Source organism: Dipodomys spectabilis, unplaced genomic scaffold, assembly GCF_019054845.1.
Source record: "Dipodomys spectabilis isolate Male_0828 unplaced genomic scaffold, ASM1905484v1 ptg000163l, whole genome shotgun sequence".
NCBI lineage: Eukaryota > Metazoa > Chordata > Mammalia > Rodentia > Heteromyidae > Dipodomys > Dipodomys spectabilis.
The window spans coordinates 10554828-10582416 of NW_024870840.1; the positions used below are offsets into that span (position 1 = coordinate 10554828).

Below are 27589 nucleotides of genomic sequence, written 5' to 3' on the forward strand. Positions count from 1 at the left end.
TTTTTTATTTTTTATTTTTTGGTCCGGTCGTGGGGCCTGAACTCTGGGCCTGGGCGCTGTCCCTCAGCTCTTCAGCTCAAGGCTAGTGCTCTACCACTTGAGCCACAGCGCCACTTCCGGCTTTTTTCTTTTTGCTTATGTGGTGCTGAGGAATCGAACCCAGGGCCTTGAGCATGCAAGGCAAGCGCTCTACCACTGAGCCACCTTCCCAGACCATTGTCATTATTATTTTTTATAAGTAGCTGTACAAAGGGGTTTCAGATTTACAAGTCAGGTTATGAGTATAATGCAGCTTAATCGGTGTCACCCCTTCCATCGTTCTCCCCGATCTTTACTCATCCTATCCCTGCCCTCACGTTACATAGCTCAATTTCTACATAATATACATTGATTTGTTTTTTTTTTTTTTTTGGTTGGTTGTGGGGCCTGAACTCTGGGTCTGGGCGCTGTCCCTCAGCTTTTCAGCTCAAGGTGAGTGCTGTACTTGAGCCACAGTGCCACTTCTGGGTTTTTCTGCTTATGTGGTGCTGAGGAATCGAACCCAGGGCTTCATGCAAGCAAGGCAAGCACTCTACCACTGAGCCACCTTCCCAGCCCTCCTACATAACATACATTGAATATAGTGCTGAGTTTGCTCCCTCTATTGCGCTCTGTTTGTCATGTGTGTGCTTCCTCTGTCCCAACAGAACACGTTTCAGCTTCCTGGTATTCATTTTGTCAAAGGATTCCTTAATTGCTCAGAGGAGTTACATCATTGGACTCCTATCTTAAGTATACCATTCTTTATTCAATTTGTGTATGTAAGCATATATAATCACGTGTCTTTGTATTTTAGAGCTAACTTCCACATATGGGGTGTTTCAAATAAATTTTATTAATGATTTGCTATATAATAAATTCTACCTCCAACTTTTTATTAGCACCAATTAGTTGTACAAGAGCGTTTCAGTTTGATTTGTGCACATATGCATAAAATGTACCTTGATTAGATTCTGTCAATCGCTCCAATTTTCCCTTCTCAAACTAATCTCAACAAGCTTCATGGGCTGGGAAGTTGGCTCAGTGCTTGCTTTGCATGCATGAGGCCCTGGGTTCAATTCCTCAGCACCACATAAGCAGAAAAAAGCAGAAAGTGGCACTGTGGCTCAAGTGGTAGGGCGCTAGTCTTTAGCTGAAGAGCTGAGGGACAGCGCCCAGGCCCAGAGTTCAAGTCCCGTGGCCGACAAAAACAAAAACAACAACAACAAAAAACAAGCTTTAGGGAAGGGGAAACAAAGGGAGAAGACAACAATGCTTGATAAGAAATGTACTCATTATTTTGCCCATGTAATTGTAACCCTTCTGTACAGTATTTTCACAATAAAAAAGCAAAAAAACAAAAAAGCAAAGAAACAAGCTTTCCTGTTCCATTCTCACACATGTCCTTATAGTAGTTTGACCATACTCATTCCCCTTCATTCTCTCTCTGTGTGTTTTTTAAAAATTATTTTTCTTGGGGTTGGGAAGGTAGCTCAGTGGTAGAGCGCTTGCCTTGCATGCCTGAGGCCCTGGGTTCAATTCCTCAGCACCACAAAAAGAAAAAAGCCGGAAGTGGCGCTGTGGCTCAAGTGGTAGAGCGCTAGCCTTGAGCTGAAGAGCTGAGGGACAGCGCCCAGGCCCAGAGTTCAGGCCCCATGACCCAACCCCCCCCTCAAAAAAAATTATTTTTCTTAACTTTTTCAAATTAGGTCTCTGTTGATCTTGGACGATGTTTGGGATCCTTGGGTATTAAAAGCATTTGACAATCAGTGTCAGATTCTACTTACAACCAGAGACAAGAGTGTTACAGACTCAGTAATGGGTAAGGATTACTTTTTAATACTCTTACTAACTTAGGCAGTAAATTAAGGTATTAAAGTATTTAGTTCAGCTGCATACAAATATTTGCCACACCAAGTTACTTATTACGGTGTCTTACCATTTTGTTGCAGGTCCTAAATATGTAGTTCCTGTGGAGAGTGGCCTAGGAAAAGAAAAAGGACTTGAAATTTTAGCCCTTTTTGTTAATATGAAGAAAGCAGATTTGCCAGAACAAGCTCATAGTATAGTAAAAGAGTGCAAAGGTATGATGAGCTGGGTTACAGGGATACTCATTCTCTCTTTGTGAATTAAGCTAATAAATGTGTTAATTTAGCATATAAAAATCCTCTTTAGTTCTAATTTAGTATTTTAGATTATTCTCTGATACCATAAATGAATACAGGATATTATATTATTTGTTCACTTATTAATATTTAGCATGCATCCCCAGTATGCTGTGAGTGTGTATGCTGAAGTGAAAACATGAGTAAAAACAGTGAAAAATTTTAAAATGTTTTTGTTTGGGATATTATAAAGATACTGTCCTAATTTGATAATGATATGTTATCATCATAATTTGCATTTTTATTAATGAAGTAAAATTTTATTTTTATTTGTTCTGAAAATGTAGAAGGAAACATAAAACTCAGGATTCTTTTTTTTTTTTTTTTTTTTGTCGATTGTGGGGCTTGAACTCTGGGCCTGAGCGCTGTCCCTCAGCTCTTCAGCTCAAGGTGAGCGCTCTACCACATGAGCCACAATACCACTTTTGGCTTTTTCTGCTTATGTGGTGCTGAGGAATTGAACCCAGGGCCTCTTGGATGCAAGGCAAGCACACTACCACTAAGCCACCTTCCTAGTCCTCTTTTTTTTTTTTTTTTTTGTCAGTTGTGGGGTTTGAACTCAGGGCCTGGATGCTGTCCCTGAGCTCTTTTGTTCAGAACTGGCGCTCTACTACTTTAAGCCATAGCTCCACTTCCATTTTCGAGTAGTTAATTTGAGATAAGAGGCTCACAGGGACATTTCCAGGCTGGCTTTGAACTGCAACCCTCAGATCTCAGCCTCTTGAGTAGCTAGGATTATAGGCATGAGCCACTGGTACCCAGTATAGCTGAAGTCCTTTGAGCCTTTTTTTTTCTTTTACTATAGTGTGACGCACAGATCATTTCTAATAGCAGATTTGTAGTCATTTTTCCTCCCACACCAAGCAAACCATCAGTGCTGCAGTGTTGATCAGCTGTTCATCACCCAGTGTCTCACTGGGTGAGGGCTCAGTCCCCAAGACTGTCTCCAATGCCAACTTCAGATGCCATTTGCATGTCTCAGGTTTTTACCTATGCTTCTGACCCCACCATCTATAAATCAAGTTTCTCACAAACACTTTCTCAGGTTTAATTAATTTGCTCGGACAGTTCATAGAAATCAGGAAATTGGGGAAACATATTTACCCATTTATGATAAAGGATACTCTATAGGATACAGTTGAAGAGATGTATAAGGAATGTTTCGGGGAAGGGTTGTGGTATTTCTTTTTTTCTTTCTTTCTTTTTTTTTTTTGGGTCTGGTCGTGGGGCCTGAACTCTGGGCCTGGGCGCTGTCCCTCAGCTCTTCAGCTCAAGGCTAGCGCTCTACCACTTGAGCCACAGCGCCACTTCCGGCTTTTTTTTTTCTGCTTATGTGGTGCTGAGGAATCGAACCCAGGGCCTCAGGCATGCAAGGCAAGCGCTCTACCACTGAGCCACCTTCTCAGCCCCGGGTTGTGGTATTTTCATGTCCTTCAGAAACATCCATATGTTCTCTTTGGACCCTCTCCCAACTCTTGTCTTTTTGAGTTTTTAATTGACATAACCATTGCATAGAAACAAATGAAGTACTGACAACAATGTAAAAAGGTGATTGGACAAAAAGAGTATGCCAATAAAGTGGGAAAACTCAGCAAGTTTTTCCTGGATTCTTGGAGTCTGTGTGCAGTGTTCCTTTCTTATATGTATGGGGTGGGATCCTTCTGAAATGAGTTCTTGATATATTATCTGACAAAAAACATAATCAGAAGATTTCTTTATGACAAGTTACAAGACAGAAAGATAGGGGATTTGAGTTTCTGATGGTCACCTACAATAAACTGTAGTTTCTATTAGCTGCCTTGAGGAGGGAGTTATGAGCTAGGAACCTTGGACAAAAATTCAGAATACGTGTATCATAGTATTACACTTGTTTATTGGTTGTTTGCATTTTAAGATATCCTTTACCAGCCAGGCCCTGGTGGCTCACGCCTGTAATCCTAGCTATTCAGGAGGCTGAGATCTGAGGATCGCGGTTCAAAGCCAGCCCGGGCAGGAGAGACCGTGAGACTCTTATCTCCAATAAACCACCAGAAAATCGGAAGTGGCACTGTAGCTCAAGTGGTAGAGCGCTCGCCTTGAGCTGAAGAGCTGAGGGACAGCGCCCAGGCCCAGAGTTCAAGCCCCACAACCGACAAAAAAAAAAAAAAAGGTATCCTTTACCTTATTTTCTTTTAAAATATAAATATTTTAATTGCATTTTAAATACTCCTAACTATTGAAGCTATTAGCCCTTTGCATAATTTTGTCAAATATATATTTATATTTATGTTTTCATATGTCTTTTGATTTCATTTTTTGACAAAATTTGTCTATAGTGAAATTAAAATTTAGATTATTGTTGTATATAGTGTTTTGACTCTCGTCCTTTTTATATATTGTGAGCATTTTCCCATGGTGGCTCATGCTTGTAATCCAAGTTACTCAAGAGGCTGAGATCTGATGAACATGGTACAGAGTAAGTTCTGGCAGGAAACTCTGTGGGACTATAATCTCCAATAAACTGCTCAGAAAAGGCTGGAAGTGGTACTGTGGTTCAAGTGGTAGAGCACCAGCCTTGAGCAAAAAAGCTCAGAGACAGCATTCAGGCCCTGAGTTTAAGCTCCAAGACTGGCACATAGACACACACACACACACAAACAGACACACACAGACACACAAACACAGAGACACACACACACACACACACACACAAACACACACACACACACACACACACACACACGACTTTGAAGCCAGGTGCTGATGGCTCAAACATGTAATTCTAGCTACTCATGAGGTTCAGATCTAAGGATTGAGATTTAAAGCCAGGTTTGGTAGGGATGTCCATGAGACTCTTATTTCCAGTTAACCACCAAAAAGCCAGAAGTAGAGCTTTGCCTCAAGCAATAGAGCACCAGCCTTGAAAGAAAAAGCTGAGGAACAGCACCCAAGCCCTGAGTTTAAGCTCCAGCTTGAGTATGTGGGTGCACACCAACACAAAATAATATGCATTAGAAACGATTCTTTAAGTTGTTTCTTGATAATGCGTTTAAAAAGTAAGATGATATTAACACAATTCTTTCTTTTTTAATTTAAGGTTCTCCTCTTGTGGTGTCTTTAATTGGTGCACTTTTACGTGATTTTCCTAATCGCTGGGATTACTACCTCAGGCAACTTCAGAATAAGCAATTTAAGAGAATAAGGAAATCTTCATCATATGATTATGAGGCTCTGGATGAAGCCATGTCTATAAGTGTTGAAATGCTCAGAGAAGACATCAAAGATTATTACACAGATCTTTCCATCTTTCAGAAAGATGTTAAGGTGCCTACAAAGGTAACAAATGGACCAACTATTCTTGACATTGAGTACTTAGGACACATGACCTTTGATATAGTACTGAGGACATTGTTTCAAGTTATAATGCATGGGTAAGACCAATAGAACTGAGTGAAGGAAGAAGGTCCAGAAGTCCCTCTATTCTTATTCTCCATGAAAGGCTGAAGAAGGTCCAGAAGTCCCTCTACTCTTATTCTCCATGAAAGGCTTGCTTGGAGCTCATGAGTTACCTAGTTCTCATCTGTTTTAGGGGAGCTAGAAAAGTATCCAATTTCTCTTTCTTTTTTCAACCTTTAGGGATAGTTAAGCATTTTATGAAATGTTGATGTTCTCATGTAGGGTTTTAACATAATGGCTTTTTTAAAATTTATTTTTGCTGTGTACATATTAATATTTTATACATAGTCCTATTCATTGTACTTCTGTGATATTAAATGCCAAAAATGTTTCCTAGGTATTATGCATTCTGTGGGACATGGAAACTGAAGAGGTTGAAGACATACTGCAAGAGTTCGTTAATAAATCTCTCTTATTCTGTGATCGGAATGGGAAGTCATTTCGTTATTATTTACATGATCTTCAAGTAGATTTTCTTACAGAAAAGAATCGCAGTCAGCTTCAGGTACTAGCATGTCTGTACTTTTTTTTTTGTCGGTCGTGGGGCTTGAACTCTGGGCCTGGGCGCTGTCTCTCAGCTCTTCAGCTCAAGGCGAGTGCTCTACCACTTGAGCTACAGCTCCACTTCTGGTTTTCTGGTGGTTTATTGGAGATAGGAGTCTCACGGTCTCTCTTGCCCGGGCTGGCTTTGAACCACGATCCTCAGATCTCTCCTGAGTAGCTAGGATTACAGGCGTGAGCCACCAGTGCCCGGCTATGTCTGTACTTTTTTTGCTAGTCTTGGGGCTTGAACTCAGGACTTAGACACTGTCCCTAAGCTTCTTTTGCTCAACGCAAGCACGCTACAGCTTGAGCCACAGCACTGAGGAATTGAACCTGGAGCTTCATACATGCTAGGCAAGCACTCTACCACCAAGTATATTCCTAGTCCTGTCTGTACTTTTTTAACTTATTATTTTGGAAAAAAAAAAAATTTAGACTTGTAGAAAAGTTACAAAATAGTACAGAGAATTTCTTTCTTTTTTTTTTTTTTCTTTTTTCTTTTTTGGATCCGGTCGTGGGCCTGAACTCTGGGCCTGGGCGCTGTCCCTCAGCTCTTCAGCTCAAAGCTAGCGCTCTACCACTTGAGCCACAGCGCCACTTCTGGGTTTTTTCTTTTTGCTTATGTGGTGCTGAGGAATCGAACCCAGGGCCTCAGGCATGCAAGGCAAGCGCTCTACCACTGAGCCACCTTCCCAGCCCCAGTACAGAGAGTTTCTATGTATAAACCTTTTCCTTGCTTCCTTTCATGTTAATATTTTATATAACGATAGTACATATACCAAATTTAGAAAGTCACTGTTGATACACTTATTAACCAATCCACAAACTCTTGAGTTCATTCTACACCTTTCCCACTAATGGCTTTCCTACAATCTTTTTTCCCCAGTTGTCATTTCCCTTTGTCTCTTCAAAACTGAAAAACTGATAACTCCCTAGTCTTTGTCTTCATGGCCTTGTCACATTTGTCTTTCTGGTATTAGAGATTGAACCCAGAGCTGCATGCATAGCACCATGTGCTCTATCATTAGGTTCTATCCCCAGCTCAACCTGGTCACTTTTGAAGAATCTTGGCCAATAATTTGTACAGTGTTCACTAATCTAGTTTTTTTCTGATTTTTTTTTCCTGGCTAGATTGAGGTTATACATAATTGTCAAAAAATACCACAGATAAGCCAGGCACTGGTGGCTCACACCTGTAATCCTATGTACTCAGGAGTCTGAGATCTGAGGATCATGGTTCAGAGACAGCCAGCCGAGGCACAAAAGTCTGTGAGACTCTTTTTTTTTTTTGGTTGGTCGTGGGGCTTGAACTCTGGGCCTGGGCGCTGTCCCTCAGCTCTTCAGCTCATGGCGAGTGCTGTACCACTTGAGCTACAGCGCCACTTCCAGTTTTCTGGTGGTTTTTTGGAGATAGGAGTCTCCCTGCCCGGGCTGGCTTTGAACTGCGATTCTCAGATCTCAGCCTCCTGAGTAGCTAGGATTACAGGCGTGAGCCACCAGTGCCCGGCTGTCTGTGAGACTCTTTTTTTTTTTTTTTTTTGTCGGTCGTAGGGCTTGAACTCTGGGCCTGGGCGCTGTCCCTCAGCTCTTCAGCTCAAGGCGAGCGCTCTACCACTTGAGCTACAGCGCCACTTCCGGTTTTCTGGTGGTTTATTGGAGATAGGAGTCTCACGGTCTCTCCTGCCCGGGCTGGCTTTGAACCGCGATCCTCAGATCTCAGCCTCCTGAGTAGCTAGGATTACAGGCGTGAGCCACCAGCGCCCGGCTGTCTGTGAGACTCTTATCTCCACTTAACTATCAGAAAACCAGAAGTGGTGGTGGGGCTAGCTTTGAGTGAAAGAACTCAAGGACAGCGCTCAGTCCCTGAGTTCAAGTCTCACAACTGACTCCCTCCCCCCCCAAGGAAAAAAAAACACAACCACAGATGCATTATGTCTTTTCAGCCCATCAAATTAGGGAGTACTTGGGCTTGATATGTCTTATTGATAATATATAAATGTTAACTTTCTTAGCCTGTTTTCTTCACTGTGAAGTATTTCATAGAGTAGACTTCCTGTATTTACCCAGTAGTTTCAGGAGCTTAACGTACTGTGCTGCTTAGGTTCTAAAGTTGTTTCTGTCCTCTGAAATGTTTAATTTGGGTTTCAGGATCTACATAAGAAGATGATTACTCAATTTCAGAGGTATCACCAGCCACATACTCTTTCTCCAGATCAGGAGGACTGCATGTATTGGTACAATTTTCTGGCATTTCACATGGCCAGTGCGAATATGCACAAAGTAAGGATTCACTGGAAAATTCTCTTATCTGACTTTTTTCTCATATATGTTGGAAAAGATTTTTCTGTTTTCTACATTTCTATTTACTGAAGATGTTTTTTAACCTTTAAATGCATTTCTTTGTTGTCGTGTTTGTAAACATACGTTGTCCTATATTAGAACTTTGGTTTTTTTGTTTTTGTTTTTTTTGGGTCCGGTTGTGGGGCCTGAACTCTGTGGGCACTGTCCCTCAGCTCTTCAGCTCAAGGCTAGCACTCCACCACTTGAGCCACAGCGCCACTTCCAGCTTTTTTCTTTTTGTGGGTGGTGCTGAGGAATTGAACCCAGGGCCTCAGGCATGCAAGGCAAGCGCTCTACCACTGAGCCAACTTCTCAGCACAGAACTTTGTTTTATTAGTAAAAGGATTGTAGCTTATGTAAACTTTCCCTCTTTCCTCTCCCTTCCATTTCTCCCTTTTCTCTCCTCCTCTCCTATCCCTTCTCCTCTATACTTATTTCTCACTTTCCCTTTTTCTCTTTCTTTTCTTTCTGTTTTTACCTGCAGTGATTTAAGGAAGGTATATTAGTAGCTGCAGCAAGCGGACTTATAATCTTTGAGAAGACAGGCAAACAATTGTGTAGTATGGTCATAGGTTGTAAAGTACTCAGGAGGACAAAGTATACAAGAGAAGAAAGTGATGCTATAGGATAGAATTATGATATGCTGGTGGATTTGCTGTGCATTGTGACAAAGAGAAGAATCAAAGATGACTGCAAGCTTGTACAGTGGAAAGAATGGAACCATTAAGTGAATAGTAAAGTTTAAGGGAGAACAAGATCTCCCTCATGCCCAATCAGGGGAAGGGGAAGGTTAGGAACTCATTTTGAATATATATATATCTGTATGTACTTATATCTATATCTATTCCCCCGGTCCTAGGGCTTGAACTCAAGGCCTGGGTGCTGTCCCTAAGCTTCTTTGTGCTCAAGGCTAACACTCTACCACTTGAACAGAGCCACTTCCATTCATTTTGAATATATTAAGCTTAATGTACCTATTAAGATATCTAACAGGAAATACTGAATCAATACATAGATAACATTTTCAGTTAGGCTTGCCAACTACTCTAAACATTTGAGAAAACTCTAGGCTTTCAGTAACTTTTATATGCTCAGGTATGTTATTTCTTAATTACAAAAATGATGTACTGTTGTAGCCTGATTTTTTTTCACCTAGTAAAATATATTTACACTTAATAAATCTATATCACAATGATGACATTTAAATAAATGTTTGTGCCCTAATTTACTGAACCAAACTTTGATTGAACATTTAGGTTGGTTTTAGTTTCTTTTGTTCTTACGACATTGCAAGGAGTATTCCTGGTTCTCACTTGTCCATATTATGTCCTTGGAAATTTTGTAGAATTGGAATCACTGTGTAATCCATCTTTTTAAGGTTTCTGATATGTATGATAGTCCTTTTTTGCATTAGCTTATTTTTCAGATACAGTCTCACCTATTTTGGCTTGGCTGGCCTTCTGCTTATGCTTCCTCCATAGCTAGAATAGTAGACACACTCAACTTGTTTTATTGAGATGAAGTCTTGCTAACTGTTTTGCCTGGGCTGGTCTTGAACTGTGATCTTCCTGATCTTTACCTTCTTCCCATCTTCTAGTATATTTTATTTATTTTATTTTATTTATTTATTTTGTCAGTCGTGGGGTCTGAACTGTGAGCCTGGGCGCTGTCCCTCATCTGTTCAGCTCAAGGCTAGCGCTCTATCACTTGAGCCACAGTGCCACTTCTGGCTTTTTCTGCTTATGTGGTACTGAGTAATCAAACCCAGGGCCTCATGCATGCAAGGCAAGCACTCTACCACTGAGCCACCTTCCTAGCCCTTCTAGTGTATTTTAAAGTTTTCTGTTTTATATTTAATCTTGAATTCAACTGTACTTTATTTTCCGTAAAGATGTAAAGCCCATTTTGGGACTGATGATAATATCCCTTTTTTACCAGCTTACTTTTTGTCCTAAATTCTAAGTATCTGCTAAGTTTCTCTCATGTTATACATATTTTTTTTAATATATTTTTTTGGGTCTGGTGGTGGGGCCTGAACTCTGGGCCTGAGCGCTGTCCCTCAGCTCTTCAGCTCAAGGCTAGCGCTCTACCACTTGAGCCACAGCGCCACTTCCGGCTTTTTTCTTTTTGCTTATGTGGTGCTGAGGAATCGAACCCAGGGCCTCATATGTGCAAGGCAAGCGCTCTACCACTGAGCCAACTTCCCAGCCCTTTTTTAAAATTTTTTATTGTAAAGATTCTATACAGAGGGTTACAGTTACGTGAGTAAGGTAATGAGTACACTTCCTATTGAGCATTGTTTCCCCCCCCCCCCCTGCCCCTTTATACATATTCTTTTTAACAGTGCTATTTATCTCTCTTTTTTTTTTTCTGTCAGGAACTTTGTACCTTAATGTTTTCTCTGGATTGGATTAAAGCAAAAACAGAACTCCTAGGTCCAGCTCATCTGATTCATGAATTTGTGGAATACAGGCATATACTGGATGAAAAGGTATATCTTAGTATTAAAAGTTCATGTTTAAAGCACATCTAATTTTAACATTCAGTTCTAGATTTAATGGTAGGAATGAGCATAATAGAATGGTTGAATAGAGACAATTGCCCTGATTATTTTAATTAATTTTCTTTTGGCCTGCTGGGAGTTATAGGTATGATTAAAGTTTGAAGTTGGCAGAGTAAAGTTTTCAGTGTATGTGTATTTGTGTTTAAGATGTAAGAATCTGTTAGATAATGAAGTTTTTACCTTCCTTATAAAAGTCGAGAGGGCCAGATGCCAGAGGCCCTCATGCCTGTGATCCTAGCCACTCAGGAGGCTGAGATTTGAGGATCACAGTTGGAATCTAGCCTGGGCAATAAAGTTTGAGATTCTTATCTCCAGTTAAGCACCAAAACTGGATTGTGCTGTGCCTCAAGTGGTAGAGTGCTAGCTGTGAGCACTAAAGCTCAGGGGCAGTGCCTGCACCCTGAGTTCAAGCCTCAGGACTGGCACAGGAAAAAAAGGAAGAATAAGGAGAGGATCACTGTATATTTGTTACCTAATGGTTGACTATTAAATTTTGGTTCATACAGAGAATATTTCATTTAAGTCTTTGAAATGACAAGACTCACAGAAATAGAAAAATGTCAGATCATGGCTTTGGTTATATTTCTAACAGATTTCAGTTTATTTTCAGGATTGTGCAGTCTGCGAAAATTTTCAGGAGTTTTTATCTTTAAATGGACACCTTCTTGGACGACAGCCATTTCCTAATATTGTACAACTGGGTCTTTGTGAACCAGAGACTTCAGAAGTTTATCAGCAAGCAAAGCTGCAGGCCAAGCAGGAGGTTGATAAAGGAATGCTTTACCTGGAGTGGATGTAAGTAGGTTATGAGGGAAATCAAAGGGAGTGGATTGCTAACTATGTCATTATTTTTTAGGTACTGAATAAGTTCACTCCAGGAAGCAGGAAGATTTAACTACTTTGGAAAGGGCTGGAACTTTTTTCTTTTTTCTTTTTTTTTCTTTCTTTCTTTTTCTTTTCTTTTTTTTTTTTGTTGGTCGTGGGGCCTGAACTCTTGGGCCTGGGCGCTGTCCCTCACCTCTTTAACTCAAGGCTAGTGCTCTACCACTTGAGCCACAGCACCACTTTCGGTTTTCTGAGTGATTTATTGGAGATAAGAGTCCTACAGACTTTTGTGCCGGGCTAGCTTTGAACCACGATCCTCAGATCTCAGCCTCCTGAGTAGCTAGGATTACAGGGGTGAGCCACCGGGGCCAGCAGGGCTGGAACTTTTAACAAGCATTCTTAGTGAAAACTTCTATAGAAGTTAGCATAGCAGAAAACCATTATATTTCACAGTTCACAGAAATACGCCATTTTGACAAATCATCCCAAATATTAATATGCAATGCTTACTGTATTTTATGGTGGCAAAGAGTATGGACTTTAGAAGCACAAACCTGATTTGACTAGCTTTGTGAGTTTGAACAAGTAGTAGATCACTCTCGTAAATGTAAAATGGAAAACTATCCTTATTCTTTAAGGTAAGTACTGTTTTTTGAAGATTTAAATAAGATAATGGTATAAAGTAATTTGTCCTTTCTTGTGAGAGTATTTACTAGTGTTTGAACTTACAGCCTATGCTTAGTAGGCAAGTACTCTACCACTTCAGCTATGTCAGTGGCCCTATTTGTTTTTGGTTTGTTTTTCAGATAGTGACTTGAGTTTTTTTTGTTCAGGGCTAGCCTTGAACCTTAATCCTTCTATTTCTATTCAAATAGCTAGTAATACAGACATAAATGACCATTCTAAGCTTGATTTTAAGATAGGATCTTGCTCATTTTTTCCTGGGCTACATTTGGATTCCAGCCTGCTGCTTATTAATTGTGTATCATTAAATGAAAGTTATTCAACATGTTTTGCCTAATAGGAGTACCTTTTTATAGCGTTATTATGAGAACTGAAGAACTCCCTGTGTATATGTATGTCTGTATACACAGTGTTTGAACAGTACCGAGTTGATAGAAAGTGCTTAGCAACCAGTTGATAGAAAGTGCTTAGCAACTACGTGCAGGTGGCTCATACTGATAATTCTAGCTACTCAGAAGATTGAGATCTGAGGATCAGGGTCTGAAGCCAGCCTGAGCAGGAAAGTCTATGAGACTCTTTAATCTTTTATTTTTTTTTTTTGGGTCCAGTCATGGGGCCTGAACTGTGGGCCTAAGCGCTGTCCCTCAGCTCTTCAGCTCAAGGCTAGCGCTCTACCACTTGAAGCCACACCGTCACTTCCGGCTTTTTTTTCTTTTTGCTTATGTGGTACTGAGGAATCGAACCCAGGGCCTCATGCATGCAAGGCAAGCGCTCTACCACTGAGCCAACTTCCCAGCCCTCTATGAGACTCTTATCTCCAGTTAACCACCAAAAAGCTAGAAGTAGAGCTGTGGCTCAAGTGGTAGAGTACTAACCTTGAGCAAAAAAACTCAGGGATGCCTAGGTCTTGAGTTCAAGCCATAGGGCTAGTGTGCGTACACACACACACACACACACACACACACACACAAAGTAAGCAGCTAAAATTTTTTTTTTTGCCAGTCCTGGGGCTTGAACTCATGGTCTAGGTATTGTTCCTGAACTTCTTTTGCCTAAGGCTAGCTAGCACTCTACCACTTTGAGCCACAGCGGCACTTCCGGCCTTTTCTGTTTATGTGGTACTGAAGAATCAAACCCAGAGCTTCATGCATGGTAGGCAAGCACTCTACCACTAAACTACCTTCCCAGCCCCATTTATTTTTTTCTTGTTGGTGGTGGTGTGGGGCTTGAACTCAGGGCTTAGGTGCTGTCCCTGAGCTCTTTTGCTCAAGGCCAGCACTCTACCACTTTGAGCCACAGTGCCAGTTCTGTGTATGTGTATATATATATATATATATATATATATATGTCATATATATAAATATATGTGTATATATGTGTATATGTATGTGTGTATATATATAAACATATTTATTTTTATTTTTGCCTGTCCTGGGGCTTCAACTCAGGGCCTGGGCACTGTTCCTGAGCTTCTTTTGCTCAAGGATAACACTTCACCACTTGAGCCACAGCATCACTACTGGCTTTTTCTGTTTATGTGGTACTGAAGAATCAAACCCAGGGCTTCATGCATGCCAGGCAAGCATTGTACAACCAAGCCACATTCCCAGCTCCCTCTTATAACCTCTTTTGCAAGTATGCAAACAGAGACAGAGAGGTTAAGTGACGAGGCCCACAGCCAACCCCTGGCCCTCCTCATTGCAGCCCGCAGGGTGGAGGATCCAACAGCCTCATTTCAGTTTTGTGTTTGGCTCATTATTTGTTCTGTGCGTTTACTTGGTACGTCATGACAAATGTGTCAGTATTGAGCTCTCAGAGGAAACATCAGATGCTGTTCTCTGCTCCTGGAGAGGGCGGTGGAGGAGAGCGCCTACTGCTGGTGTCAGTTTACTCCATCTCCAGGGCCTGTAGGGCTAACTTTGTGGAAGGCAGCATAGCAGTTCAGCTAGGAGCCATGTGGGACAGCAGAGATCAGAGGATGCTTTGGATTTGCCAGTACCTGGCCACTGCCCAGACTGCCCTCTGACCTCCATTCTAGGGAAGGTGGTGGTTCTAGAAGACTCTCCCCTCCCCTTTGGAGAAGGCTGTTTATACTTGGAGACCTTTTTTGTTTGTTTGTTTTGTTTTTGTGTGTGTGCTGGTACTTAAACCCAGTTCCTAGGTGTGTTGTCCCTTAGTTTTGCTTGAGCCATAGTTCCACTTCTGGCTTTTTGGTAGTTTACTAGAGATACAAGTCTCAGGGACTTTCTTGCCCAGGCTGTCTTCTAGCCACCATCCTTAGATTTCAGTCTCCTGAGTAGTTAGGGATACTGCTGCCACTGTTGCCTGGTTGCATAGTTGGCATTCATTAGAAATCTGTGGAAGTTTGAATAAATTCCTGCTTGTTAGGGATTAGATGGACAGAAATTTAGTTTTTGTTTTCTATGAAGTATTGTTTATTTCTGTTTTGTCCATTGCATCAACTGCATTTTAAGCTATAATGTCCTAGAATAGAATAGTTATTCATTTATAGGTATATATATTTTTTCTTACCTTTGAGCAAGCTATACTCAAAGAATGCTTTATGTCAGTAGTAGAACTTTTTTTTTTTAATTGCAGAAAGACTTAAAGCTTAAATGTAATAAGTTTCCAAAAAGTCATTTATTCACTCATTCGTTACTCATTCCTTTTGGTCTTCTACTATGTGCTTTTCATTGTAAACATTACTTCCTGAGATTTGGAAAATTAAGTAGATGGGTAAAGGGTGATGAGGTTTTGTTTTGTCACCTAGGTTTGAATACATGGTCTTTTTTATCTTAGCCACTTGAGTAGCTAGTATTACAGCCATGTGCCATCAAACCTGGCCAGAGTTAATTTTAGTCAGTTTCTTTTTAAGTTTGTAAGTAACTTATGTTTTCCAGTTCTTACATTAATTTATATTACTTCTAGTAAAGTTCTAGGAAGGATCCAACTAAGATTTACTTCTGTGTTATTTGGCCTGTCACATTTTTTTGTTTGTTTGTTTGTTGTTGTTGGTGGTGGTGGTGTGTGTGTGTGTGTGTGTGTGTGTGTGTATGTCTGCACACGGGCCAGTCCTGGGGCTTGAACTCAAGGCCCGGGTGCTGACTCTGAGCCTTTTTGTTCAAGGCTAACTCTCTACTACTTGAACCATTGTCTACTTTTGGCTTTTAGGTGATTAATTATAGGTAAGAGTCTCATAGATTTTTCTGCCTGGCTGTTTTCTACCCAGTCTGTCTTTGAACTGCGATATTCAGATCTCAGCTTCCTGAGTGGCTAAGATTACTATTCTCATACTTGTTTCTGTTTCAAGTATGCATGCATTCCTTTACCCTTTACCCTTACAGCAATAATATAATAAATATAGTATTGGAATAGTTGATAATCCTTAGATTAATATACAAAGAAAATGACATTGCTTATCTTTTTCTAACTGTTTCTAGATAATTGTGGAAGAAAGCAGTTTTAAAGTACATCATCATACTGGTGGGTGTAGTGTTAACTTGAGTTAGGAAATTAGCTTCGTTTTCAATAGTTCTTTATTTTAAAAATGATGGAATGTTTTTTAAAAAGTTGCTTATATAATGTTTTATCTGCACACATTATCATTAATTACTGTATTAGAGGAGAACAGAAGACAGCATGTATGTGACTAAATAAATTTTTTCCAACTAGTGACTTTGTAACACACAGCAGGCTGATACAGGGTACCTGTTCTCCTAAAATGTCACTTGTGCTAGATAGTGTTTTTTCTTTAGCTGTAGTTTATACTGTCATTTGTATGTTATTCATGAGTTTGTATTTTGGGGACTATAACCACTATAAAAAACAGTTTATTACTGAAAGAAAACAGTTCATTCTCATTGGATATCTGTTCATTTTTTTCCTTGTATTTAGAAACAAAAAAACCATCAAGAATCTCTCCCGCTTGGTTGTCCGCCCCCATACAGATGCTGTTTACCATGCATGCTTTTCTGAGAATGGTCAGAGAATAGCTTCTTGTGGAGCTGATAAAACCTTACAGGTATGACATTTCTCTTAAGAAAAAACTCAGAGGCATGCATCTAATCTTTTGCATATTTAATATATTTAAATCCTCAAATTTAAGAATATTGCAATTTAGAAATAGAAAAATCTAAATTTGTTGAACATAAAGCTTTCTCAAGAGATTTTATTTTTTTGTGGTCGGTTGTGGGGCTTGAACTCTGGTCCCAGGTGCTGTCCTGAGCTCTTCAAGGCTAGCACTCTACCACTTGAGCCATAGCACCACTTCCGATTTTCTAGTGGTTTATTGGAGATAAGAGTCTCATGGACTTTTCCTGCCTGGGCTGGCATTGAACTATGATCCTCAGATCTCAGCCTCCTGAGTAGCTAGGATTACAGGTGTGAGCCACCGGCACCCAGCTCTTGAGATTTTAAAGATAAGGTTACATATTTTTGTAATTCTGAACTTTTTAGGTGAGAAAGAAGAGCTGGTTACCCTGAGAATCAGTCACCTGCCATATATTTGCCACTTAAGGCTAATGTGGAAATGGAAATTGTTCAAAGATACAAGGACCTAATCATAGTGAGTAGGGCCCTGATGAAAAGAAGTAATCAAGTAAAGTAACTATTTATATAAGGCTTAGATACAGATTTCAGTCTGCTAACAGGAATTGGAATAGCTTATTTTCAAAGATGTTTTAAGTAGTTTCCTCTAAGTTCTCATTTATTTTCAGAAAATAAGAATGAATATTTTTCTTTGCATTTGTTCTCCAGAAGGAAATAGGAGTGAATTAGCAAAAACTTCTTATATTTAAAGTAATTTTAGTCTTTCCAAAGTTATAATTACATACCTTATTTATATAGTACTTGATTGGTAATCTTTTTTTGTTTTTTGTTTTTTTGGGGTCTGGTCGTAGGGCCTGAACTCTGGGCCTGGGCGCTGTCTCTCAGCTCTTCAGCTCAAGGCAAGTGCTCTACCACTTGAGCCACAGCACCACTTCCGGCTTTTTTCTTTTTGCTTATGGGGTGCTAAGGAATTGAACCTAGGGTATCAGGCATGCAAGGCAAGCACTCTACCACTGAGCCGCCTTCCCAGCCCATTGATTGGTAATCTTATTTTGGATTTTGATCTACCGAAAGAAAACAATGAATGAAATGCTTTTTATTTGATTGTGTTAATAATTTGCTATAATAGTGTCAGGAGCTAAAGTTATGTTCTGCCACTTCTTATTGGTATTCACCAACATTTAACAAGTATGGTTCTCATGGGTAAAATATTTTAAAGAAATTTTTATTGAATGATGACTTATAATTATATGATTTATAGTAAAACATTTATTGCTTTTTCAGGTGTTCAAAGCTGAAACAGGAGAGAAACTTCTAGAAATCAAGGCTCATGAGGATGAAGTGCTTTGTTGTGCATTTTCTACAGATGACAAATTTATAGCAACCTGTTCAGTGGATAAAAAAGTGAAGGTAGGAAAACATTTTCCTCTTGAGCTGAAATCACCATTGATTTTTTTTTCCATAAAAGATGAAAATAATTAGGGCTGAAGGACTCTTACCTGCTGATATAACTTGATTCATGGTAAATTAACATTTCCTGAAAAATTTTTTCTTTCTAAGCACCAGCAAAAATGCTTAGATTGATCAACCTGAGGTATTTATGAGGCAGGGGGTAAAACTAATTACAAATTAATGGGGGTTGAGGATTTACCCAGTGGAAGAGTGCTAGCAAGTGCAAGTTTGACATCAGCACCACAAAAAAAAAATAAGAATAATTATAAAGTAATGAATAGACTGGTCGGTCTGTGGATTAAATGTCAGTTGAAATCTTTGAATAACTTCTGATTAAAAGTTACACAAAATCATTGCCTGAGGTCAGATTCCTGATATAAAATATACTTTTTTTCTTTCTTTGTTGGTCCTGGTTCTGGGGTCTGAACTCAGTGTTTTGTACTTACTAGGCAGATGTTCTTCCTCTTAAGCTTTTTACTGTTTTAGTTATTTTTCAGATAGTCTCCTATGTTGGTCCAAATTGACCTTGGACTGAGCTCTTCTACACAGAGTCTTCTGTGTAGCTAATACAATAGATGTGAACCATCGTACCTGGCTTGTTTGCTGAGATAGAGTCTCATTAACTTTTTGTCTAACCTTAAACTGTGATCCTCCCTATCTCTACTTCCCTCAACTTTTTTCTTTTTTAGCCTTTCTGAACTGGCTTATGTGTTCAGTAAAAAATGAGTTTACTGGTATAAACAAATGAAGAAACAATCAAAGCAGTTTTTTTTGTTGTTGTTGTTGTCAGTTGTGAGGCTTGAACTCTGGGCCTGGGTGCTTTCCCTTAGTTTTTCAGCTCAAGGTGAGCGCTCTACCATTTGAGCCACAGCACCACTTCTGTGGTTAATTGGAGATAAGAGTTTCACAGACTTTGAACCTCGATCCTCAGATCTCAGCCTCCTGAGAAGCTAGGGTTGAGCCACCAGTACCGGGCTTGTTTTTTTTTTTAGTACATAATAATGGTCCAAAATGAAAGTTTTTTTTGTTTTTTTTTTTTTTGTTTTTTGTTGTTGTTAGATATAGGGCTTGAACTCAGGGCCTAGGCACTTTCCCTGAACTCTTTTGCTCAAGGCTAGTGTTCTACCACTTTGAACCACTGTTCTACTTACGGTTTCCTGGTGGTTAATTGTAGATAAAGAGTCTCACAGACTTTCCTGCCTGGACTGGCTTCGAACTGCAGTCCTCAGATCTCATCCTCCGAGTAGCAAGGCTTACAGGTTTGAGCCACTTGTGCCTGGCTCCAAAATACTAGCTTTCATTATGACATTTTAATACATATGTGTAATGTACTTTGATCATACTCTATGTCTCCCTCCATTATCTTCTCTTGTTCTGTCACCTCTCTCCAATTAGTCTTAATCTAAGAAGAGCAATTTTTGTCTTTATTAATTACTTTTTCTTGTGTCTTACCTCTAAGTATGAGTCTTGGGAGATGTCTTATCACTGCTGTATGGGCAAAAGACTTCACTTTAGGCTTTTTTTTTTCCCCCCAAAGGAATTGTAGAGTACTGAATTTTGCTGGCTGGCAAGATAGTTGGTTTGGGACTTCTCCTTGACTTTTCAGTTGCTTGCAAAGGACTATAAAATAGAACTGGGTGTCAATGGCTCATGCCTGTAATCCTAGCTACTCAAGAGGCTGAGATCGGAGGATCTCAGTTCAAAGCCAGCCCAGGCAGGAAAATCTGTGAGACTCTTATCTCCAGTAAACCACTAGAAAACTGGAAGTGGTGCTGTGGCTAAAGTTGTAGAGCACTCACCTTGAGCTGAAGAACTAAGGGACAGTGCCCAGGCCCAGAGTTCAAGCCCCACGACTGACCAAAAAAAACCCAAAAAACTGAGGCTTTGGGAAAACCTGCTTTTAGTATATTAGACTCAGTGGCTTTATAGCCAACAGTTAATAATTCACTCTGTAGCTTCTACTCTGAGTCATACTTGAAGTGCTGGGGACTTTCAAAGTTAGAGCTATGTGGAATAACAGTACTGAATTCCTGTTTCTTAGAGGTCAAAATATAAAATGAGAGGCTAAAAATTCATTCAAGAGCTTCAAAATAAAATAAACTCTTTGTGCAGCCATAATATTCAATGTACACATCTTGAGAGGATTGGTGAGTTAGGACAGATGAGGGGCCATAAGAGGGATTATGTTGATCAGGATACATTGTACTTAAAAATGGACTGTTGAATTGAAACCTCTTTGTACAACCACCTAAAGACAATAAAAATAAATTATGGACCTCTGAGGGATTCTAATAAGTTCTTGATAAGGTACAGAGGAATGGGGGGCCTGGGAAGGTGGTTCAGTGGTAGAGCGCTTGCCTTGCATGCATGAGGCCCTGGGTTCAATTCCTCATTACCACATAAGCAGAAAAAGCTGGAAGTGGCATTGTGGCTCAAGTGGTAGAGCGCTAGCCTTAAGCTGAAGAGCTGGTAGACAGTGCCCAGGCCCAGAATTCAGGCCTCACAACTGACCAAAAAAAACCCAAAAAAAACAACAACTACAAAAGCAAAAACAGAGGGAATGCTCTGGGAGGAAACATGAATACCTCTAAAAGGTCAAAGGAATATGAATGTGGTGGAGGGGATAAATTTGATCAAACTGTGCTGTGTGCATGTATGGAAATTCTACAGTGCAATTCTCTTACATTAGAAAGATATGTTAACTCAAAAATATTTTTTTTCTTTTTTTTGTTGGTTGTGGGGCCTGAACTCTGGGCCTGGGAACTGTCCCTCAGCTCTTTAGCTCAAGGGTAGTGCTCTGCCACTTGAGCCACAGTGCCACTTCCAGCTTTTTCTGCTTATGTGGTACTGAGGAATTGAACCCAGGGCCTCATGCATGAAAGGCAAACACTCTACCACTGAGTTATCTTCTTAGCCCAAAAATATATGTATATATTTTTTGTCGGTTGTGGGGCTTCAACTCTGGGCTTGGGCGCTGACCCTCAGCTCTTCGGCTCAAGGCTAGTACTCTACCACTTGAGCCACAGCACCACTTCCGGTTTTCTGAGTGGTTTATTGGAGATAAGAGTCCCACGGATTTTTGTGCAGGGCTAGCTTTGAACTGCGATCCTCAGATCTCAGCCTCCTGAGTAGCAAGAATTATGGGCATGAGCCACTGGTGCTCCGCCCCAAAAAAATACTTTTAAATAAAAAGTCCAAGTTCTAGTAGAGATTTATCAGATAATTTTGTCATATGTATCAGACTTTTTGCTTTTCTTACATATTAACAGAATGATAATTATTTTTAACTGAAAGGTTTTATACTACCAGCTTATTTGTGTTATATTATCAGTTTCTCACTACAACTTGCAAAGTAAATAAGTATTGATCCCATTTTGCAGATGGGGAAAACCAATTCAGAGATGAAGGCACTTGATTTTGCTCACATTAAATAATGACAATAAGGCTGCTAACTAGTTTTCTTTTTTTTGGGGGGGGGGGGTCCTGTTGTGGGGCCTGAACTCTGGGCCTGGGTGCTGTCCCTCAGCTCTTCAGCTCAAGGCTAGCACTTTACCTCTTGAGCCACAGTGCCACTTCCGGCTTTTTTTTTTCTTTTTGCTTATGTGGTGCTGAGGAATCGAACCCAGGGCCTCAGGCATGCAAGGCAAGTACTCTACCACTGAGCCACCTTCCCAGCCCCTGCTAACTAGTTTTCTTTTGAACTTTTTTTTTCCTCATTGAACTATCTTTCTTTACTTTTTTCTTCCTTTCTTTTGTTTTTATGGGCTTTGTGCAGTCTAGTAAACAATTACTCTACCACCCATGTGGTACCGTGGGTTCTACGTGCACCATGTTCATTATCTCATTTGATATGTTGAGTTTTGTAGGACAGGTACAGTGTTTCGATTTTTTAGAGGAGAGAACTGGCATGCAGGAAAGCTCAGGCTCAATGGGGGATACACAGATTATAGGTGGTAGAGTTGTGTTTTAGCCTTCACCAGATCTGAAGTCCATGATGTGATTCTCTTATAGGACTTCTTCACTGCTGTCTTTCACTACAAATGGGAAATGAGCATTATCATGCATTGCTATTTGTGCTAAGGAGAAGATATGTGCGGATTTCGCAGTAACCTATAAAACTTGAAGCAGAATATTGCTGTATTTTGAGAAAGCGGAGATTAGCATCATATTGGATGAAAAAAATCTTTTATAACAAGATAGATAGCATCTACAAAGTGATTTATATTTGCCTTTCTTCCTGTTATCCCTTTGAGAATCATGAATTATTATAAACTTTTATTTTCTTTGTTCTCTTTAGATTTGGAATTCCGTGACTGGGCAACTAGTACATACCTATGATGAGCACTCAGAGCAAGTCAACTGCTGCCATTTCACTAACAGCAGTACTCACCTTCTCTTAGCCACTGGGTCAAGTGACTTCTTCCTCAAAGTAAGTGTGAATATTGAAAATTAGGTGTTTGTGTTTCCCCTGCCCTGTGCTTAGGGATTGCATTTAGGACTTTGTTCATGCTAAGCAAATACTGTAGTACTGATCTATATCCCCAGCCCCTTGATGGGGCTTTTTTCCCCCTATTCTTTTTTTTTTTTTTGGTCGGCTATTCTTGTCACAGTATTAGAAACTTCTATATTTACTTAAACAACAGCAACAACAAAGAGATAATATTAGTGCGTACTGATTCTAGATGCTTCAGTTATGGTCTTAGGCTCTAAGTTCTTCTCCATTTCTAGGTTCGCCTTCCCTCTCAGTTGTTCAGTGATGCTATCCTGAGTGACTGGAAATGTGATCACCCTCAGCTCAGGTTTTCTTGGGTTTTGTAGCTCCTTATTACAGAACTAGAGAAACATGCCCTTTCCCCAATCCTATAAATCTAATATTAGAGAAGATGCTAATTCATCTCATTTGACTTATGATCATTGCTTTCTAATCCCAGTGACCAGTAGAATGGAATCCTTGGATTGTTTAAGGTCACAAGTTTAACCATGTAATGATAGGGAAAAAGAGGTAGAGTCAGTTCTATTTGTATCATAACTGTAGCATGATTCAAAAAATAGTTCTTGCCCGGTGTCAGAGGCTAATGACTCTTACATAATCTCAGTTACTCAGGAGGCTGAGGATCTGAGGATCACAGGTTGAAGCCAGCCCAGGCAGGAATGTCAGTGAGATTCTTATCTCCACTTAGCCACCAAGAAGACAGAAGTGGAGCTGTGGCTCAAGTGGTAGAGTGCTAGCCTTGAGCAAAAAAAGCTCAGGGACAGCGCCCAGACCCTGAGTTCCAGCTCCAAGACCTACACACTGGAATAGGTCTTTGTCACCGTTTCCATTGTTCTCCCATCCCTACTCATCCACTCAAGTTATAAACAACTTTTCTTAGGCAATAAAAGATTTTTATTGTTGGAACTGGAGGCATAGCTCAAATGGTAGAGTGCTAGCTGTGAGTGAAAAAGCCAAGTGAGAGTGTGAGGCCCAGAGTTCACTGGCGTGTGTGTGCGCGCGCACACACAATTTTAGCCTAGTTAGTAGTCCCAAGGACCAGTTGAGAATTCATGAACTCAAGGCCCAGAGTTCACTGGCACGCACGCACGCACGCACACACGCACACGCGCACACGCACACGCACACACACACACACACACACACGATTTTAGCCTAGTTAGTAGTCCCAAGGTTTGGGAAATCTTAGAAATGACCATTGAACCAGTTGAGAATTCATGAACTCAAGTGATCCTTCCAAGAAGTAGGGACTACATGTACATGGCATCATGCCTGGCTCCAGTACTGGTTTTTTATTTTATCTTTTAATTTTTCTCAAATAGCTTTGGGATTTGAATCAAAAAGAATGTCGAAATACTTTGTTTGGCCATACAAATTCAGTCAATCACTGCAAATTTTCACCAGATGATGAGCTTTTGGCTAGTTGTTCAGCTGATGGAACATTAAAGGTAAGCCTTTGTGCATCATTAAAATGGGTTATGATTTTATAGAAAGTCTTAAGATTTGATAATGAATTGTGTGTGTGTGTGTGTGTGTGTCTGTCTTTCTGCTGGTCCTAGGGCTTGAAGACAGTCAGGGGCATGGGTGCTTTTCCTGAGCTTTTTTTTTTCACTCAAGGCTAGTACGCTGTCACTTGAGCCACAATTCTACTGGCTTTTTTTTGGTACTTAATTGGAGGTAAGAGTCAGACAGACTTGAGTAGCTAGGATTATAGACACTATAATTATATAGTATATAAATATATATAAACTATAACTATAATATTATATAATTATATATTATAGTGCTAGTAACATTTACACTTGAATATAGAAATCAAAAGCTGTCCCAAACAAATGAAGACTTTTTAAGGTTTCTCTTTAGGTTTATAGAGATCTTAGTTTAATTTGAAGTGACATAGCAAGAGTTTATCATCTTTATTTTTTATTTTATTTTATTTTTTTTGTCGGCTGTGGGGCTTGAACTCTGGGCCTGGGCGCTGTCCCTCAGCTCTTCAGCTCAAGGCGAGCGCTCTACCACTTGAGCTACAGCGCCACTTCCGGTTTTCTGGTGGTTTATTGGAGATCGGAGTCTCACGGTCTCTCCTGCCCGGGCTGGCTTTGAACCGTGATCCTCAGATCTCAGCCTCCTGAGTAGCTAGGATTACAGGCATGAGCCACCAGCGCCCGGGAGTTTATCATCTTTAAGTATGTTTAATGAAGGTTAAAATATGCATCGTGTGATAGAAAAAGATCCCATAGGGGGAATGATGCATCCAACTATATATATAGTTTATAGATTATATAGTACTAAAATAGGATTATAGCTCCTGATACCCAGCTGTTTTGTGATTTTGATAACAAAAATCATGGAACAATTTTTTTTATTATCACTGTGACTAATCAATATAGCAATATATAGTAACTTTCCCCCCTTTTTCAAACACTTTTCTCTGAATTTAATAACTTTTGTTTTTCCATCTGCTTAGTGTTTTTCTTTTTTGTTGTTTGTTCATTTGTTTTGGCATCGATACCAGGGCTTGAACTCAGGACCTCATATACTTCCTTAGGTTTCAGGCTCATGGCTAGTATCTATTGTTTGGACCATGCCTTTAGTCCAGTATTTGTGCTTTCTTTTCTTTCTTTTTTTTTTTTTTTATTTTTTATTGTAAAGATACTATACAGAGGGTTACAGTTACATGAGTAAGGTAATGAGTACACTTCTTATTAAGCATTGTTACCCCCTCCATTGTTTTCCCCCTAGCATCCAGTATTTGTGTTTTCAGTGCTAAAAATAAAAGTGTACTACCTAACTTCTTGAAGTTATTCAGAATCAAGTGAGAGAAGAGGGTAAGTGAATAAATGAACCATAAAATGACAAAATTCTATACAGAGTTTTTTTTTTTTTTTGCTTTGCTTTTAAGGAGACAGGGTCTCACTATATTATTGGCCAGGATGGCCTGAAACTCCTTGATTCAAATGATTCTCCTGTACTCTCCCAAGTGGCCGGGACCACAGCTGCATTCAGCTGCACTCAGCCACATAGAGGGTGTTTTGAGAGCAGATGAGGACTTTTTACCTGATGCTACAGATAAGGAACTCAGGTAACTTATGCTATAATCAGATTTTGTTTTCCTCTTTTGTTAAATTTCCTTTCCATTTTGTACTTTATACTGATTCCAGAGCTTATAGCCTTGGACATTCCTCCTCTCTCTCTTTTTTTTTTGGTCGATCATGGGGCTTGAACTCTGGGCCTGGGCGCTGTCCCTCAGCTCTTCAGCTCAAGGCTAGCACTCTCTTTTTGATGTTAAGATTCTTTGTATGAAAAGACGGCATGAAGTAGACTACTGTGCAGGAATAGAGTAAGGTGGCTGTCTCCTTCACAAAGTGTTCTCCAAGCTGTCTGCTTGGATGCCACATTCCCCCATGGGATCTTTTTCTATCACACGATGCATATTTTAGCCTTTATTAAACATATTTAAAGATGATAAACTCTTGCTATGTCACTTCAAATTAAACTAAGATCTCTATAAACCTAGAGAGAAACCTTAAAATGTCTTCATTTGTTTGGGACAGGTTTTGATTTCTATATTCAAGTGTGAGTGTCACTAGCAGCAGGGACAGACATTTCTTTTTTTTTTTTTTTTTGGGGTCCGGTCGTGGGGCCTGAACTCTGAGCCTGGGCGCTGTCCCTTAGCTCTTCAGCTCAAGGCTAGTGCTCTACCACTTGAGCCACAGCACCACTTCCAGCTTTTTTTTGCTTATGTGGTGCTGAGGCATCAAACCCAGGGCCTCATGCATGCAAGGTAAGCGCTCTACCACTGAGCCACCTTCCCAGCCCCAGGGACAGACATTTCTACATCCTTGAGAGCCTAGATTATGTTGGCTTTCCCACAGTGCTATGATGCTAGTATCTCTGGTTTGCACTGACACATGACACGTAGTAAGCAGAAGTCCTACAAAATAATGTTAGATAATAGCATCTCGAGGTCAAAATCTTCTAAAGCTTTTACCATCTGAGAGGATGAGGACTATAAAATTAGTTTCTGCCCCAATAGCTCTGTAATTTTCTAAGCATTTTGTATGACATCATATTGATAAGGATCTGTCTTTGATGGTAATTATTTATAAAATGTGAGTTTTATGTAAAGATTGTCATTTAAAGTATACAAGGGCACAGGGACTCTAGATACAGTACAATGATCTGCACAAAATGAAATGTTGGCATAGTTTATACTATCACTTAATATGAGAGATTTTATCACTGCTTGGCTAGTTGCTAAAGTCCAGTCCAGTCCAATGTAGGCTGGTGTAATGAAATTAGATTGTTAGCTTTCTTTACCTGTCTTAAATCCAAGTACTGTGGTTTAATTTTTCCTATTGATAGGGAAACAGGTATGATTTCTCATATATTCTGGGTGATATGATTGAATTCTGGGTGATAAGGCATTTATGTTTTGTTTTTCTCTTTAGTATCAAGGAAGGTTCTTTTTTGTTATTGTTGTTGCCACAGGTCTACTTCTAGCTTTTTTGGGGGGTAGTTAATTGGGCCTGCTATAATCCTAGCTACTCAGGAGACAGATCTGAGGATTATGGCTAGAAGCTAGCTTGGGCAGGAAAGTTCTTGAGACTCTTATCTCCAGACTGGGAATGTGGTTTAGTGGTAGAGTGCTTGCTTAACATCCATGGAGCCCTGGGTTTCATTCCTCAGTACCACATAAACAGAAAAAGCTGGAAGTGGTGCTGTGGTTCAAGTGATAGAGTGCTAGCCTTGAGCAAAAGAAGCTAAGAGATAGTGTCCAGGCCTTGAGTTCAAGCCCTAGGCCCTGAGTTCAAGCCTCAGGACTTCCCCCCACAAAAAACCCCCAATAAAATGATGACTCTTATCTCCAGTTAACCAATTAACCACCAGAAACAGGAAGTGGTGCTTTGGTTCAAAATGGTATAGCACTAACCTTGAGTGCAAAAGCTGAGACAGCACTCTGGCCTGGAGTTCAAGCTCCATGACTAACCAAAAAGAAGAATCTTACAGGCTTTCCTCTTCGGG

The 27589-nt window shown here is 40.0% G+C and overlaps 1 protein-coding gene across 1 annotated transcript in view; it reads left to right on the forward strand.

The window, feature by feature from the left end:
• Apaf1 (apoptotic peptidase activating factor 1) overlaps positions 1-27589 on the forward strand; it is an 86710-nt gene that overhangs the window by 21269 nt on the left and 37852 nt on the right. The window contains exons 6-16 of the mRNA XM_042693265.1: positions 1728-1840; positions 1971-2102; positions 5260-5498; positions 5956-6123; positions 8310-8441; positions 10879-10992; positions 11675-11859; positions 16468-16594; positions 17905-18030; positions 22370-22501; positions 23887-24012. Coding sequence (XP_042549199.1) covers positions 1728-1840; positions 1971-2102; positions 5260-5498; positions 5956-6123; positions 8310-8441; positions 10879-10992; positions 11675-11859; positions 16468-16594; positions 17905-18030; positions 22370-22501; positions 23887-24012 — 1594 coding nt within the window. The remainder of the gene's footprint in view (positions 1-1727; positions 1841-1970; positions 2103-5259; positions 5499-5955; positions 6124-8309; positions 8442-10878; positions 10993-11674; positions 11860-16467; positions 16595-17904; positions 18031-22369; positions 22502-23886; positions 24013-27589) is intronic.